At 35.3% G+C, this 14,093-nt stretch overlaps 1 protein-coding gene across 2 annotated transcripts; it reads left to right on the top strand.

The window, feature by feature from the left end:
• The first annotated feature begins 201 nt into the window (after positions 1 to 201).
• Positions 202 to 4,011, top strand: LOC112039386 (mogroside IE synthase). Of its 2 annotated transcripts, none has more exons than XM_024072261.2 (2): positions 202 to 906; positions 3,138 to 4,011. In XM_024072261.2, exons 1-2 carry the CDS (start codon positions 274 to 276, stop codon positions 3,858 to 3,860), a joined length of 1,356 nt encoding a protein of 451 aa, XP_023928029.1. In that variant the 5' UTR covers positions 202 to 273; the 3' UTR covers positions 3,861 to 4,011. The 2 variants fall into 2 exon arrangements, with proteins under 2 accessions (XP_023928029.1, XP_065632567.1); XM_065776495.1 differs by having other exon boundaries at positions 202 to 910; positions 3,142 to 4,011.
• Positions 4,012 to 14,093: the final 10,082 nt, after the last annotated feature.

Below are 14,093 nucleotides of genomic sequence, written 5' to 3'. Positions count from 1 at the left end.
TATCACCTATACGTTTCTTATGTAAATAATAAAATAAAGATTTATAATTAGTAAAATATGTTAAGAAAGACAAGTGAGCCAGGTTGACTCTCAAATCTCGATAGAAACAATGTTTGAAAATGACTTCGACATACAAACAAACAATCTGCCGTGTTACTGCTATTATATATCCTTAACCCAAACTGATGATATTGAATATGTACCTCTTCAAAAGCAAATAGTCAACAATTTTTCCTCCTTTTAACTTGGGAGCAGAGAGACCACTAGAGAAAAATGGAGAGGGAAACCCATATCCTAGTGATTCCTTATCCCATACAAGGTCACATAAACCCAATGCTCCAATTCTCAAAGCGCCTAGCCTCAAAGGGTCCTAGAGTCACATTTGTCACTACCACTTCTATCAGCAAGTCTATACAAGCCCAAGCCAGCAGCTCTGTCAACTTTGAGATCATCTCTGATGGCTCTGAGGAAGTCGAAAATCAGGAATCCTTAGATGAAGGTCTCCAGCGTTTCAAGTCAAAGGTCTCAGAGAGCTTAGCAAAGCTCATCCAGAGACATAATAGCTCCAAATACCCTCCAAAGTTTCTTGTGTATGATTCAGTTATGCCATGGGCTTTAAACATTGCTCGACAACTTGGCATAGATGGAGCGCCATTTTTCACTCAGTCGTGTGTGGTTAATGCCATCTATTATCATGCCCATAGAGGAGAAATTAAGATGCCCTTAGAAGAAGGGTCTTCAATATCATTGCCTTCGATGCCATCACTAGGGAGCAATGATCTGCCTTCGTTTCTTTTTGATACGGGCTTGTACGCAGCTCTGCAAAACCTTTTAGTGAATCAATTCTCAAATTTCCAGGATGCGAATTGGCTCTTGTGCAACACTTTTGACAAGTTGGAGGATGAGGTAGGTTCAATAATACATACATGCTATAAATATAGATTTCTAGGACATGCAACAAAATTTTATAACATATATGTATAATTTATGAATTGATTACATTAAGAATAGGTTATGAAATATCATCAACTCGCACGTACACAGTAGTGACTTTGGATAAAAATCTTTTATCATTCTTTCGGTGTTATACCATATGAGATATTAATCACATGTTGTCACATTTTCTGTTTTATTTTCTTCTAAAATATCCAAAGTAAAAATTTAAAAAAATAATTAAAAAAACATGACAATATTTATATGACATATTACAATTAAAAGTATAAAATGGAACACTAAAAATAAAATAGTAGAATTAGACTTGATGAGATCATACCGATGTCAACTGAGTCACAATTTACAACCCATTAATTCTAAGACTTGGTAAATATATAGTGTGAAAATATTTTGTAATTATGATCATCAAATACTGAGAGAGCATTATGTAAATTATCTGTTTCAAGTGTATCTGCCGATCGACCGATATACTATTCTCTATTAGAAATGAGCACACATCTCATATCACTTCTTCTTCTACTTATTTTTTTCTTAAAAAAAACTGGTAAAATTTCTTCTATCAAAATATTTCAATTTAGGTTAAATGCAAAAAGGCCCTTGTGGTATGGATCATTGCTAAAAACATCCTTTTTGTTACAAAATTGACATTTTAAATCCTTTTGTTATTTGAAATAACTGACCCTCATGTTATTCCAATGTGACTTTTCTTGGACAAAAAATGACCACGTGAGTATCAAATGAGCCAAGATATGTACAAAATAACTAAATCTTACCTAACATATTTGCCCACTTGGTCATTTTTTGTCCAATAAAAATAACCGAAGTTTAAAAGAATGCTCAATTGTGTTGAGGACAAAATTTTCCTCTCAAATGGTCTAGCGGAAAGTTCTTAAAAGCATTACATGGCAACTAAAATGAGCACCCATATGAATTATTAGTAACATGATTTACTTAACAGTCATGTGAGACTTTTAAAAATGATTTAATGAATTATGTAATTTAGTACATATGCATGTCCTTATGAACCACCATGTAATAGATTGTACAAGATTCCTTCACTTAATTTGGTGGAAAACTCTATCTTGTTTTAAACACCATAAAAAGTTTAGAAAGTAAATTTTTTAGAACAAAATGTATGTTTCATAACAACCCCTACCTTTTAATTTTAAATGAAGTCATTTATCATCCTAGAAAATTTACATCTATTAATATTTGTCCTAAACAATTTTGCATGCCCAGTATATTTATACTTTATAATATCTATAAATAGAACTTTCATGGACACTTTGTTACCTCTCTCAAACTAATAGTTGTATTTAGAGAAAACAAAATTGTGCCTTTATTTACAAGTAGGAATCATAACCTAACAACGTAAATTGGGGATAAGAAGATATCTTTATGGAGATGACTTGAAGATGGGGTATGACACCTAATTTATTTAGTTTTTAAGAGAATAGAGATAGTTAATTTGTGGCGGTGCTGAAATATTTCTTTTTAATTTTTTGGTTAAAATTGTTGAGATTCAGATAACTTTGATTCAAGTTAAAATTGAATTTAAGAGATAATTCTCATACCATGTTAGAATAATTGTTATAGTAGATAGAAAAATTGGATAGCAAAAGTGCATAGTAGGACAACATATACAATGAAATGCACTTTAGCAACTAAATCTTTATTATCTTAAATTATGTGATACAATAACTTCATTAAGGGTATGTACATTAGACTAAACCGTGCATTACAAGTAGAATTATTTTCCTGCACTACAAGTAAGTTACAGTACATTGAATCTAATTAACTCAGAAACAACGATTTCAGATCATGAGCCTTTATAACTTGAACATTGTTAATATATTCATGCTCTTCTTTTGTTATTTAAATTTGAATTTAAATAATTACACTACATGCATTTAAATAATATGAAAAGAGGAAGTATCATTTAAGTTAGAACAGACATTACCAAAAACAACATATACATTTCCTTTATAATTTTAGATTGCATCCTATTTATGGTACTGGTACTGCTATCCTCTCCATCTTTAGTTAACATTTTTTTTTTTTAATATCATTGACCAAAGATGGCATGGTATAGGAGTTTTTAATACTTCTTTTTCATCTTCTTTTATTTTTCTTTTCCATGGTTTTGTTCAACATATATGATTCTACTTTCTAAATTCCTTTAGGTAGTAAATTGGATGGCAAGTCAATGGCCTATTACTACAATTGGACCAACTATTCCATCAATGCACTTAGACAAGCGGTTGGAAGATGACAAAGATTATGGTCTTAACCTATTCAAGCCTAATATGGACACTTGCATGAAGTGGCTAGACACAAAAGAAACTGGCTCAGTGGTTTATATATCATTTGGAAGCTTGGCAACCCTTGGAGAAGAACAGATGGAGGAGATAACATGGGGACTAAAAAATAGCAATTGCCACTTCTTATGGGTAGTTAGAGAATCTGAAGTAAAAAAGATTCCCATAAATTTTCAGCAAGAAACAACAGAGAAAGGATTAATTGTGAGTTGGTGCCCCCAACTAAAAGTATTAGCTCACAAGGCACTTGGATGCTTCATGACTCACTATGGATGGAACTCGACGCTTGAGGCTTTGAGCTTGGGAGTGCCAATGATTGCAATGCCACAATGGTCAGATCAACCAACTAATGCAAAGTTCATTGTGGATGTGTGGAAGGTAGGGGTTAGGATTAAATTGACTGAAAAAGGCATTGCTACCAAGGAAAAAATAGAGCTATGCATAAAGGAAGTAATAGAGGGAGAGAGAGGGCAAAGGATGAAGAGGAATGCATTGAGATGGAAAGAATGGGCTAAAGAAGCAATGGAAGAAGGTGGAAGTTCAGATAAAAATATAGAGGAATTTGTGGCAAAACTTGCACACTCCTAATATTATTGTAAGCGAAAACACTTCATTCAAATAGTGGATAAGAAGAAATGCATGATTTCACTATAATCTATTGCTATGAGGCTACATGTATGCAGATCATCAATAAAAAGGGTATCATTTTCATAATAAGAAATATATTTTCAATCTCAAATTCATCATCGTATCCAAATTAAATCACCTATTTAATAACTTTTGTATAGAATCAAGTCATTGTTAACGTAGGATAACCCTATACATGCATGTCAATATAGTAAGATCACATATTAAACAGTCAGATTCAAGCATTTATTGAATAATGATTTTTTTTTTTTATATACAAAATAAAATTTCTACTCTAACTTAATTTAAGTGTATATGTGTGTGAAACTCCCTCTTAGAGACTTGAACCCCAACTCTTGCCCCTTACCCTCCACTAACACTGTTTTAATCACGCACACAAAAAGGATCAATCTGTCCTTAATCGCACTATGACCGCTTTGATATGGATTTTAGAGTTAGGGTCATCTAGTGGATCTTCACTTACAAAAGATTATTATTTTATCCCTAGTGCAAAAAAAAGTTGGGAAAAAATGGAAATGGGATGTTTACACTTTGATGTAATTTATTAATTTATTGTTTATATTTCTCGAAGAAGTAATAAAAATTGAGTTTTTATTTATGGAAACATATAAAAAATAAATAGTAAAATTTTCACTACATGGTAGAAGAAATTTCTAGTTTTTTTATTTATTTATTAATAATTTTTGGTAAGAAAACTTTATTTTCAAATGGATTAGAAGTAATTTTAAATGAATTTCAAGTAATATTATTAAAGGGCTAAAAGTAGTTAAATTAAGGAAAAAGTTAAAGGATTTCCTAAGGGCATTAGTTTAACAAATATTTTTAGAAACTTTTATGAGAAAAGTGAAAGCTTGGATTTGTGTGTAAACGCGAGCTTGTTTAGACTTCCAATAAATATTACGGCTAGATTGCTTTTACTCTAATTTAAACTAAGTGTGAAATAAGAGTAAATGGGCACAAATAAACCGATAACACTACTTTCAGCCATATTCATCAATTATCAACAACAAAAGCAAAGCTGAAAGAGTAGGGAAGAGAGATGCAAATACAAGATAACACCGAGACATGTTATTGAAGAGGAAATAGAAGAACTCAACGAAAAACCTCTCCGCGACCCTCCAAGTCGAAATCAATCCAATAAAGAATAAAGTTGGAGTAAATAAATTACAAAAGATGCTCCAAGCCTAGTCTACCCAATGTACTTGAGCCCTCCAAGCTCTTGCTACCAACTGGCTTCTCGAAACCTTGTCTTCTTTAGCTTTCCTGGATCCCACAATTCAGCTCGATGGCGTCCGCCAATGAATGGCTCCTTCCAATGCTTCCCAGGCACCAAAATCTCACTTAACACTCAAATTGGGTATGGTAAGTGTTTGGGCTATAAACCTCGCAAGGATTTAGAGATGGAGAGGTAGGAGTAGATGAAAACCACAAGGAAATGTGTAGATGATTGTGGGTATAACAATCTCTATCTCTTAAGTATATTTTCTAGGGTTTTCTCTCTGAAAAACACTCCATACAATATGTGGGTAATGAGGGTATATATAGTGTGGGTAAAGACTTAGTAAAACAAAACATGACATTCTGCCAAACATAATTGATAGGCCACAATCTGAATGACTCCTTGTGATTAAACCAATTAATTAATTAGCCAAATTATTAATTAATCAATTTAGCATGTAAATATGTGGAAGCACAAACAAATCACCAAATAACTAAATATGCAGTGAAAATTAAACGACACGGTGATTTGTTTACGAATGGGGAAAAACCTCGCGGCAAAAACCCCACCGGGTGATTTTCAGGTCACCACTCCCGAAACTCCACTATTATCAAATCAAGCGGTTACAAGTAAATGAATCCCAAGTACCTTACCAACCTACAGTTGAACCCTTACCCCAATACCCAATTGGACTTTATCTGTAGCGACAGTTCCCACCTTTGATGCACGGCTCCCAAGTACGTGACTAACCAATGCGCGGATCCCAGACGTGACTTCAAAAACACTAACTTAAGGAAGAAAGGTTGGCTGCAAAGTTCTTCAGTTCATCCTACACGATGAAGATCAAGAAGATGCTTGGTCACAAAACCCTATGGTGCAAATACACAGCAACTTCTTCAAAGAAGATGAACTAGGTCAAGAACTTCGTCTTTTGATCACAATTTGCTTGAACAGAGATTGCTCAATGAGTTTGCAACTTGTGACACACTTGACGGCTCTTAAAACAATCCTTTTATATGTTTAGGGTTTGGAGAAAAGAAGGCCTAAAAACATATTCACAGATCCCAAGAAAATCAGATCAGAAAATTTGAAATTTTAAATCTCGATAGATAGCAGGTGTCGAGGTAGCTATCGAGCAAGTGTCGAGTTTTAATGAAATTGCACTTCAGCTTGCTTTTTCTTGAACAGGCTTGATGACTTCAACACTTGACCTTGAAACCTTGTTTCATGAAGTATTAAAAACACCTAGAACTACCCAATTACAAGCAAAGTGCGTTTTGTCAAAGGATTAGCCAATTTACATAAATAAGTGACATATGTTCTTAATAAGTGAAAACACATATGTCCTAACAATCTCCCCTTTTGGCAATCCGTGACAAAACCACAACAAGCAAATGAACATATGAGAGAAGTCATAAATCACTAAACTCATATTCACTTGTTGAATACAATAAAATCTATCCTAACACAAACTCTTGAAAAACTTTGTAAGAAGAGAGTTTATGGCAAGTAGACTTTGACAACATGTATTTCTGAAACACTTTAAACAAAACTCATCAAGGCATCTTGTGTGAAACAGAAATAATAGATTGCATACAAATATAATGAACATGTGTATAAAGATAGAGAAGAAACAACACATGAAGAAAGAGGTGAAAGAAACATACATCCACATATATAAAGAAGTATAAATACAATGTATGTAAAAATGGTCAAAGGACTCATATACAAGATCAATGTATCTATAAAGAATAGAAAAGAAAAGATACATAAAAACCTCACTACATCCCTCAAGAATATCAACACTCCCCCTATCAAAATGTCCTATACTAACTCTCCCCCTAAGATGACTACTCTCATAACCCAAAACTACTCCCCTTTTTTTGTCACGAGTGACAAAGGATAGAGTGCCATGTAGACATCTCATCAGTAGAGCTAGCATCTCCATCATCATCATCATCATCATCATCCTCAGAATCTGAAGCTACCGGAGTAGGTGGTGAAGGAGTAGCCTCTGGAGCAAAACCACCCATGGTCGCCTACCGTCGTGCAATATGACTAACACGAATATTCACCTGATACAACTCAGCAGAGAGTGTATCAAGGCGAGTGTCCATGCGCTGCAGCTGCGCCATAATGTCTCTTAGAGATACATTGCCCGTAAAGGAAGAAGGGGTAGATGTAGATGGAGCTGATCTGGATGGAGCCGAACAGGAGAGAGGAGTGGAATCCGGCTGTCGCAACCTAAACTGCGCCTCACTATGTTTTACGGTAGTGGCATCTATGGCACAAATGTGTGTGAAGTGGTCAGACACAAGAAAGGGAATGGAAAAATGGCGTAAGATCCTCGTGATAGCAGAAGGAAAGACGAGCTTATCACAGGACGCCGAATCAAGATGAACATCTATAATAGAAAGAATAAAGTGAGAAGGAAAATCTATAGTGAGATGCTCAAGAAGAGATCATAAAAATCGAGCACGAGCCTCTGTGATAGAGTTGTAGTGAGAAAGAGGATGGAGTACAAACGTCATCACCATGTTCAGGAATCTAGGACCTTTAGCAAAAGGTCTACATGATGTGTACTGATGCTTACCCCAATCAGCAGGGCGCTAACAAAAGGAAGAGATGAGCTCATCTTTAGACACAGTCCTCAGACGCTCACAAAAAGGATAGTCAGGAAACTCTATCCTAGGAACCCTAAGCACATCTGCAACTAGCTGCGGTGTGACAGGGATGCGCGTACCTCGAACGCGAGTGAAAAAGAGAGGTACTGAACAATCTATCCCATGTATGTTGGAGTAAAACTCCTGAATCAGCACGAGAGGACAAATGACCGAGACGTCACACAGTGACTCCCATCCCTTACTATGAATGATAGAGAGAAGGTCAGTGTCGGCGAAGTCCGCCAGAATGACTTGGCTTCCGAATGAACACCTCGTCAAGAAAAGTTCTCAGTAAATGCCTTGTGGGCATCCCCATCACAGAACCGAAGGTTAAGAGGAGCAGAGTCAAAAGAAGAGGACGCTCCAGAACGCAGAGGGTTCTGAGCAGGAGTGGATTTACGTTTGGGTGCCATAGACACTACTAACGTAAAAGAATGAGAAAGAGATAAAGAGGGAGACAATCAGAAAAGTCCCAACACAGTTCAAATAGAGCAAATATGATGAACAAAAAGAACATATGCATGGGAATGCATGAGTATGTGACATGCAAAGCAAAAGGCATCATGGGCTCAGCCCAATCCAATCCTACCAGCACACAGTATAAAGTACACATCTAAATGCATGTAAACGTCATTCTAATGCACATGGAATGCAATATATGTCATTTTGAAAGCTTTTAAATGAAAACTAAACCCAAAATTTCAAGAAAAACTCATCAATTTTGAAAAACCCCAAAAATTTTCAAAAATCCCAAAAACTAAGTTTCAAAACATGCAATGAATGAAAAAGGAAGGGAAAAATGAACTTACCAAGTGATTGAAACCAAAGGAAGGCCGAAAATGAAGAGGATTTGAAGATTTGAGTGAGAGAAAAGTGGTTGGGAGACGAAAAGCCTTCGGACAGATCGAGAGAGGTCGAGGAATGAGTGAAAAATCGCGAAAAGTCCTTTTATAGACACCTCAATAAATCTCGACAGCTGAGGTGTCAAGAGGTATCAAGGAAGCTGTCGAGGAGGTGTCGAGAATTTTGCCTTCGATAGCTTCAGGTGTCAAGAGGTATCAAGGAAAAAGGAACAATTTCGAAGCACAGAATCTCGATCGATTGACCAAGTATCGAGAAGGTATCGAGGAGACAGGAACTTTCTCGATCGATCCATCAGGTGTCGAAGAGGTGTCGAGATTGCGATAAGAAAAATGCCTGAGATGCTCGACAGATAACCAGGTATCGAAGAGGTGTCGAGACAGGATGAAAAAGCAGTTTTTCGAGAAAAGAAAAACACAAACATGAATGCAATCCATCATACACCTCAATCAAAGATCCACTCAACATATAAAGCTCTCAAAATCATCTCTCAACAAGAATTTAAGCACATGGATCCTCAAAAACACACACATACACTAAACAAATCTAACCAATTTTATTTTTCAAAAACAAGTTAAGACAGTTTAGTGAGCATACATTAGCACATGTAGAACCTTTGTGATGACCAAATCACATTGTACCTGCACATATATCAAAAGTAGCAAAAAATATTGCGTGTTATGTGTGAAAAACATCGCAAAATTGCATATGTGTATACATGTTATGACGATTTGAGCTATGAGAAAATAACTTTAACTCCCACACAATCATAACTGTTTGATGGGACTATCACCTTCGAGGTACATCCTATAACTCCCACATCTCCTAAAATACACGCTTGCAACCATATTTAAAGCATTTTTGATCTTTTTGCTTTTTATTTTCTTTGCATATTTTCTTTTATTTTAGCATACCATACATGGGCATATAAAAGAGAGAAAAGAAATACCCAAGATGTTAAGCATTTGACATCGCACTTTTGCTATACCGAAGCATACGAATGTCTTTGATACTGCACTTTTGCTATGCCGAAGCATACAGGTGTCTATGACACTGCACTTTTGCTATGCTGAAGTATGCAGGTGTCATTTATGATCGGCGAGCAACAGTGGTGAAATGGTTATTTATGTCTTTCTCTTAAGATTTTCTAGTCCTACTCGTCAAAAAGAGTGATATGAGTGTTAAGTTCAAGAGATAACTTAATCTTACTCATCACAAACAAGAGGCACAAAACTCACTTGCTTAGTTGTGCATAGAGATGCTCATCTAAATTACAAGAGATACAAAGTTTAGAAACTTTGTTTCAATGGCCATCCAAAGTACACAAATACCAAAGTACACAAAACACATTGTTTTTGTATTTTTATGATTTTTCAATTTTTTTTTTTTTTTTTAAACAAAAGTAAACAAAACTGAAAGTTGTAAAATGTCTTCCCCCTAGATCGAGGGTTTTACATGGAGTCGCCACTTATTTAATTTAAAAGGGAAAATAAGAAAACCTCTAATAAAAAATAATACTTCTTTTGTATTAATGTATATTGCAATTTACATCAAATTTGTAACAAAAATTTACAATGCTTTTTTGTCCTAGATACAATCTAAAAAAGTAAATTACATTGCTTTATTCCCTAGTTACAATCTAAAAAATGTAAAATTACAAGAGCATAGTCTATAACCCTTGATCTTGGTTTGGAGGCTAATTTACGAGATGGGAAGGGATTAAGCACCCATCTCGCCCGGTAAAACCGGTCTCCTAGGTTAAGGTGGCCAATGTCATGTCATGTCAATCAAATACAAGCAATATGTCATATAAACATGGTAATTTGTAGAAATTGTAAACAAATATGTGCTAAGAGAATCAAACATAAAAAAGACACAAAAAATGAAACTTGTTAGATAACAATTTTAATGTAAAGAAAACATTAAAGTAATGGCATGTTCATCCAAGAAATCAATGTAAGCAAAGAATCCCTAGCCTAGACATGTTTATCTAAGCATGTGAGAAAAAGAAAACAATTTTATCATGTTATTTGTAATCAACATAATTGCAGAGAGAACCAAATAAAAATAAAACATTTGAGCATATTTGATCATCCAAACAATTATGAAGAGAAGTAAAGGAAAATCCCTAGACATGTTTATCTAGAGAGACTCAAAATACTTAGACATGTTCCTTCAAGCATTTTTTTAAAAAGGTAAACAATTACCTAGACATGTTCATCTAAGTGTTGAAGAGAAAGTTGTGTTTTTAGCCTAGAAGTGTTCATCTAAGCATTCAAGAGAAAAATTGTGTGCTAGCCTAGAAGTGTCTATCTAAGCATGTAAAAAGAATAACAATGAGACATATAGGCATATTCATCCAAGCTTATCATAAAAGAAACAAATAATGACTTGTTAAACACTTATTCAAGCATGTGTAGAAAGTTAAGAATATAATTAAATACTTACCAGCATAGAACATAAATTAAAAAAGAGGGGAAGTGATCACTTAAAGGGCTAGGGAGAAAGCAAGGAATTACTAAACTACAACCAAAGTAGGAACAATGGCTGCACAACAGTTTTTTTTTTCTGCTCTCTCACTAGCTCTCTAGAGGGAATTTGGGGTCCAGAGAATGACAGAGGTCTTCTCTATTTATAGGGGAAGGGATGGCTTAGGTTTAAAGCTAAGTTTTTAGCTTTCTTCTGAAGCTAAGGAGGGAGATAGCCTGTTTAAATGAGCTGGGACGGAGCTGGTGTTGATCCCCTTTTGAATTTTGAAAAGGAAGTTGAAATGATGCTGCACCCGCTTCGTATTTTGGCTCTAACTTTCCGCTCAAAATTCCAATCGATTTAAGATTGGTGTTTTTTGAAAGGAAATTCAATTATCTACAACTTTTTCAGAGATAGATAAAACCAAATTCCAACGTTTTCCAGACCTAAAATGCATTTAAAATTGCTGCTAAAAAAAGTAACGTCTTTTGAGCGTTTTTGAAAATTTCACAGGATGTATCTGTTTCTATCCACTTTATTTTTCAAAAAACTTTCTTCTGGAACTAAGGGAAGGGATAAGCCTATTAGATGAGTCTGAAAAGATTTGAGTTTGATCCCCATTTGAAATTTCGAAAGATGATTGAAGATGATATTGAATTTATATTATCTTCTGCACCTGTTTCGTATTTTGGCCATAAATTTATGCTCAAAATTCCAATTGATTCGGAATTAATGTTTTTGGAAAGGAAATTTAATTCTCTACAACTTTTATAGAAATAGAGAAAACCGAATTTCAACTTTTTCTGGGCCAAAAATGCGATTCAATTTGCTGCTGAAGATAATGACGGTTTTTGAGCATTTTTCCTCTTTTTTTTTCTTTTTTTTTTGAATTTTTCATGAATCCTTTCTCCAATTCTTTTTTAAAAGAGCAGATAAGATGCCGTAAAAACATATATTTTTTTTAAATGAAATAAAACGAAATCCAATCAAAAATTACACTTAATTGATTTTAAATTAATTCTTGTGAGAACCAATCAAAATTAAGTGTTTAAAATAGGACGTGATCAGGCCCATCGTGTAAGTGAACCATGATCATTGAAAATTGTTTGTATGATAACTTTTGATCAGGTGATCCGATCAAAACCCATGACATACCATTATGATCGTTAGAACATCAAGATTTGTTTTGTATCACAAATTTGAAGATCTACCAGTTGGTTAAATGGAAGTTGTAAAATAAGGTGTCTACAAAAGTAAATACACAAAACATGTTAAACAAAACAAATCATAAAACTAGACTGACTCAACAAAAATGCAACACACATAAGCAATGCAACAAACAAGAAAAGCAAGAAGGGAAAAGAAAGTGATGAAATCACTTAGAGTCCTTTTTCTTCCACACCTTGGAAGAACCTTTCCTTTGATTGAATCCTTGAACAGACGGTGAGGGGGAAGAATTGAAACCATTCAAGTTCGAAAGGAACATGAGGCTTTCAGAAGATCTTTAAGAGGAGCAAGAGAAGATTGAAGCTAATTTTGGCTTCTAGATGCTATTATGCCGTTACTCTGTTAAGTGGCTAGCCACTTATAGCAATTAGGTCGAGTATGACCGGTAGCTCCATAATGATGACAGAGATGCTGCTTCTTTTGTTTAGGTTTTGAGAGTTAGCCTTCTTAGTCCTAGAGTTTTTAGCATCTTTCTTATCTTGATTAGGGGTTGCTCCTAAGATTGATTTACCCTTGTCTAAGTTCTCACTAGCTAATTCAGTTTTAACATCAGTGTTCTCAATTTCAGTGTTATTAGCAGGAGAAACAAAAACAGTATTACTAGTAGAAGCAGTATTAGAGAAAGAAAGACCATACCCTAAGCCTGTTCGATCCGAAGCAGTTTTCTGATTGCTCAGCATCTCATCAAGCTTTGCACTTGAAGTCCTTTCCAATTGAGCTCTAACTTGAAACAGCTCAGCTTCAAGCTTCTTGGTCTTATCAGCCAAAATGTTGTTCTTAAACCTCAGTGCTCCAATAGTTTGATTCGCCTCATCAACCTTTGTGGACAACTCTTCACGATCAAGTTCCACATCACTGAATCCGTGAATCTTTGACAATAGTTTGATTCGCCTCATCTTTAGTGTCCTTCTTCCCTTTGTCTGGGTTCTTAAACTGAGAAGAACTGGATTATCTGCGGTCCTTGTCGAAGTTCCTCCCATTAGCATTCTTCATAAACTTCTTAAACTGCCTTGTAATGTAGGACTTCATCTTAGAATCTTCATCATCGGAAGACTCATCTGTATCACTGCTCTTTGCCTTCAAAACCATGCTCTTGCCTTTACTAGTTTTGCCAATCCTAGATAGTCCTAGCTCATAGGTTTGCAAGTTTCCAACCAACTCAGTCAAAGGAATTTTGTCAATGTCCTTGATTCTTCTATTTCCGTAATCTTAGCATGGAATCTCTCAGATAGAGATCTGAGCACATTCCTTACAACCTTGGGTTCAAGGATGGTTCCTCCAAGATTGAAGGCTGAGTTCACTATGTCCTTTAGCTTGGCATAGAACTCATCAAACGACTCATCCTCCTCCATCTTAATTTCTTCAAAGCTTGTAGTGAGCCTCTGAAGCCTTGAATCTTTGACAACCTTTTCCTTCATAGGTTGTCTGGAGGATGGTCCAAGCCTCCTTAGCAGTTTCAGTTGAGGTTATCTTCTTGAACTCCTCATTGGTGACTGCGCAAATAGGCATTTAACGCTCTGCTGTGAAGTTAGCCGCCTTGATCTTTGCGTCATCCCAATCGTCGGTTCTTCTTTTGGCTTGTCGCATTTACAGCCTACACAACATCTCTCATCTTAATACTGCCGAAAGCTCATTGCGTTTTGCCTAGCATCAGTTAGTGCCATCAAATAATGGAGTTATAATTAATGCAGAACCGTTTCCAGACATCAACATAATTCCTCTATGATAGAACTT

Source organism: Quercus suber, unplaced genomic scaffold, assembly GCF_002906115.3.
Source record: "Quercus suber isolate HL8 unplaced genomic scaffold, Cork oak 2.0 scaffold_135, whole genome shotgun sequence".
NCBI classification, from domain to species: domain Eukaryota; kingdom Viridiplantae; phylum Streptophyta; class Magnoliopsida; order Fagales; family Fagaceae; genus Quercus; species Quercus suber.
The sequence above is the reverse complement of the archived record's forward strand: the minus strand, read 5'-3'. Positions and strand labels throughout refer to the sequence as shown.